The 3,364-nt window shown below is 53.0% G+C and overlaps 1 protein-coding gene across 1 annotated transcript; it reads right to left on the reverse strand.

The window, feature by feature from the left end:
• Nucleotides 1-103: 103 nt before the first annotated feature.
• fzd5 (frizzled class receptor 5) lies at nucleotides 104-2,970 on the reverse strand. The gene is made up of 2 exons (XM_014034665.1): nucleotides 2,286-2,970; nucleotides 104-1,907 (listed from the first exon to the last, which is right to left on the reverse strand). Exons 1-2 carry the CDS (start codon nucleotides 2,353-2,355, stop codon nucleotides 202-204), a joined length of 1,776 nt encoding a protein of 591 aa, XP_013890119.1. The 5' UTR covers nucleotides 2,356-2,970; the 3' UTR covers nucleotides 104-201.
• Between the last annotated feature and the right edge of the window lie 394 nt (nucleotides 2,971-3,364).

A 3,364-nucleotide genomic window follows, 5' to 3' on the forward strand; every position in this document is an offset into this window, starting at 1 on the left:
CCTTTGTGTTTGGAAGCGGGGGGTGGGGGTGGGGGGAGGACCAGGGAGGATGATTCAACCACTCAACCACTAGATTAATCCTTGTTTCGATGTGTTGGGTCACATTTAGAGAAAATGACACAAACATGTAGATTTAGTGTGTTTTTTTTGCACAATCACAGTTTGTGTTTGATGTTTTTGCACAGTCTGCACCATCTTGGTTCACATATTGGACGGCGGAGCCTTGTGGTAGATCCCCGACGTTAACCCGGTCCGAGCGTGTCCCGTCAACGCTGTGCTCGCCTCGCTGTACATGGACGGAGGCGCAGTGGCTTTCTGCGGCCAGCAGGGGCAGCATCGAGCCACGAACCTCCTCCAGGACTCCAGAGTCTTCCCGGACCAAATCCAGACCCCGGACGTGATGCCCACCACTAAACACATGAAGTACTTGAGCATGAACACGGCGTAGTCRGGGCCCAGGCCCGAGCGCTGGCGCTCCGACGGGCAGGAGCACGCCAGGGCTCGCTCCCAGCCGGGCCGGTAGTGCTGCTCGTAGACCAGGCAGGCCACCACGATGGTGGCGGGGACCGTGTACAGCACKGTGAAGAGTCCGATGCGAATCATCAGCCGTTCCAGTTTGTCCGTCTTGGTGCCGCCCTGTTTGATGATGCTCCGGATGCGGAACAACGACACAAAGCCAGCGAGTAAGAACAGCGAGCCCGTGAAGAGGTACACCACCAGCGGGGCCAGGACGAACCCCCGCAGGTTCTCCAGACTCTGGTTCCCCACGTAGCAGATTCCGGCCACGGGGTCCCCGTCCACGGAGCTGAGCGCCAGGACCACTATGGACTTGACGCTGGGGACGAGCCAGGCGGCCAAGTGGAAGTACTGCGAGTACCCCGCGATGGCCTCGCTGCCCCACTTCATCCCCGCAGCCAGGAACCAGGTGAGGGACAGAACCACCCACCAGATGGAGCTGGCCATGCCGAAGAAGTAGACCAACAGGAAGACCAGGGTGCAGAGCGCCGGGCCCGAGGCGTCGTAGAGGACGTGCAGCTGGGTGCCCCCCGCGCTGCCGAGACCACACGCCACCCGCTCGTGGCCCGCCACCAGCCGGACGATGTACCCCAGGGACACGAAGAGGTAGCAGGCCGACAGGAAGATGATGGGCCTCTCCGGGTACTTGAAGCGCTCCATGTCGATGAGGAAGGTGGCCACGGTGGTCAGCGTGGAGACGAAGCACAGCACGGACCACAGGCCCACCCAGAAACTCGTGAAGGCTCGCTCGTCAGCCGAGAAGTAGGCCAGGTGGCAGGGCTGGGCGCAGTTCGGTAAGGGTCCGGTCTGGACCCGGCCGTACAGGACATGAGACTCCCGCTTGATGGGCACCAARGGGTCCCGGCAGCGGCACTCCTTGTCGCACTGAGACGGACTGGGCGGTCTGGTCCTGGCTTTGGGGGTGGACTTGGGGAAGGGCGGCGCCAGCGTGGTGGTCTCGCTGCTGTTCTGGTCCATGCACAGGACCTCGTGGCCCAGCTGGGGCAGCTGCTCGCAGCTCATCCTCTCGGGCCACTCGAAGCCGTACTGGCTCATGAGGGGCGAGCAGCCCCGCTTGGCCCGCTCGCACACCGAGCGGCAGGGGGGCAGGGGCTTGCGGTAGTCCGGCAGGCAGATGGGCGTGTACATGCTGCACAGGAAGAAGAGCAGGTCCGGAGAGCAGCGGATGCGGACCAGAGGCCAGAACTGGTGCACCTCCAGCCCCACCTCCTCCTGGGTGTCGTGGTTGAACTGGTTCGGCATGTAGGTCAAGTTGTAGCCGATGCCCTTACACATGGGCACCGTGATGGGCTCACACACCAGGTTCTTGGAGGCTCCTGCTGTGAAACCAGGACCCCAGAGGAGCAGTAGCACCAGGCTGGCAGCCATGACTGGAAGACAAATAAAAATCACTTTAGACCAGTGGTTCCCAAACTTTTCAGCTTTTGACCCACAAAATWACAGTAGCAGAGACCTGAGCCCCCAGCTATTTTTGGATGATAAACATTTGTATCAGGTCAACTAAACATGGGCATAGTAACAATATTTTTTATACTACGTTTATCCATTTTACATACACTAACCTCACTCATTTGTAACAACTAAGGCAAAAAATGTGATTAATTCAGAAAATCTTTTCAGGACCCCATCTTGATGTTTCAGGACCCCACTTTGGGTCCCGACCCCAACTTTGGGAAACACTGCTTTAGTTTACATCGATTTAAATAAAAGTAAGAAGTTCATGAGAGAAAAGTTTGAGCTGAAAGCACCTTTAAGGCTCCTGATGGTCCAAACCAAGTCAGCCAGGTCCAGCAGATCCCAGTGAGCGCTGTCAATCATTCACCACAGCTCCCAGTCATCACGGAGAAAGTTCATATCCGGTTGGCACGTTCCAATCAGTTTAACGAGCCTGTGAGATTTTTACCTGCTCAATTTCCTCCAAAGCAGCCGCAGAGACTCTCATCAGCTGTCCGTCACAAACAACAAACAGGTCAAAASGAGAAAACCAAATCTGAGCAGAAGTTGTTCAGTCTGAGCAAAGTGACCTCTGTTTGCTCCACGAGGAACAAAACAAACACCTGATGCTTTTTTTCCCTCTTTTTCCGTCTGAGAGGTTCAAAGTGTCCAAAACTGCTGTTTTCCCGGTGAACGAAAGAAAAACAAACATTTATCCGGAGCGTGGCTGAGGAGGAGAACTTCTCCCGTGTCGTGTCGTCACGCAGGTCCACGCGCGGCAGCTGCGCTCCCGGACTGAAGGAAGAAGTCCGTCTGAAGGTGCCGCATCAAAGAGGGGCTGTGCTGCGTTCAAAGGCTGTGGGAAAAATCAGCTCTCAGCTGCGCGCTGTCAGACAGACTGACAAACATAAACCTGTGAAGACAAAACACAGCACCGTGTCTGACACAAGTCATGTTAGTTATAAAATAACTGAGTAAAAACCTTTAAAACATTAAAACTTTCTGATTCTTTAACTTTATTTGGGCCTTCCCAGGTCAAAAAACATTATACTAATTATAATAAATCTAAGTATATGCCTGCTTTAGTATACTTGAAGCCGCACTAATCATCAGTATACTTAADGAGTGCTAATTTGGAACAACTAATTAATACTAAATATACTTTAGTTGTATTTAAGTTGTACAAAAGTGTATTAAGTATACTTTTAAATACTAAAATTGAACAACTTCAAGTTTACTTAGTACGCTTAATACACTTCAAATTGTGTTTTTGTACAACTTAAATGAAACTAAAGTATACTGGAGACCGGGGATGGTTGCAACACATCATTTTTCTCCAAACAGAAACAGAGTGATGACACTCACACTGTACATGCTCAGTTAGATGTCCCAC

Source organism: Austrofundulus limnaeus, unplaced genomic scaffold (assembly GCF_001266775.1).
Source record: "Austrofundulus limnaeus strain Quisiro unplaced genomic scaffold, Austrofundulus_limnaeus-1.0 Scaffold2224, whole genome shotgun sequence".
Classification (NCBI taxonomy): Eukaryota; Metazoa; Chordata; class Actinopteri; order Cyprinodontiformes; family Rivulidae; genus Austrofundulus; species Austrofundulus limnaeus.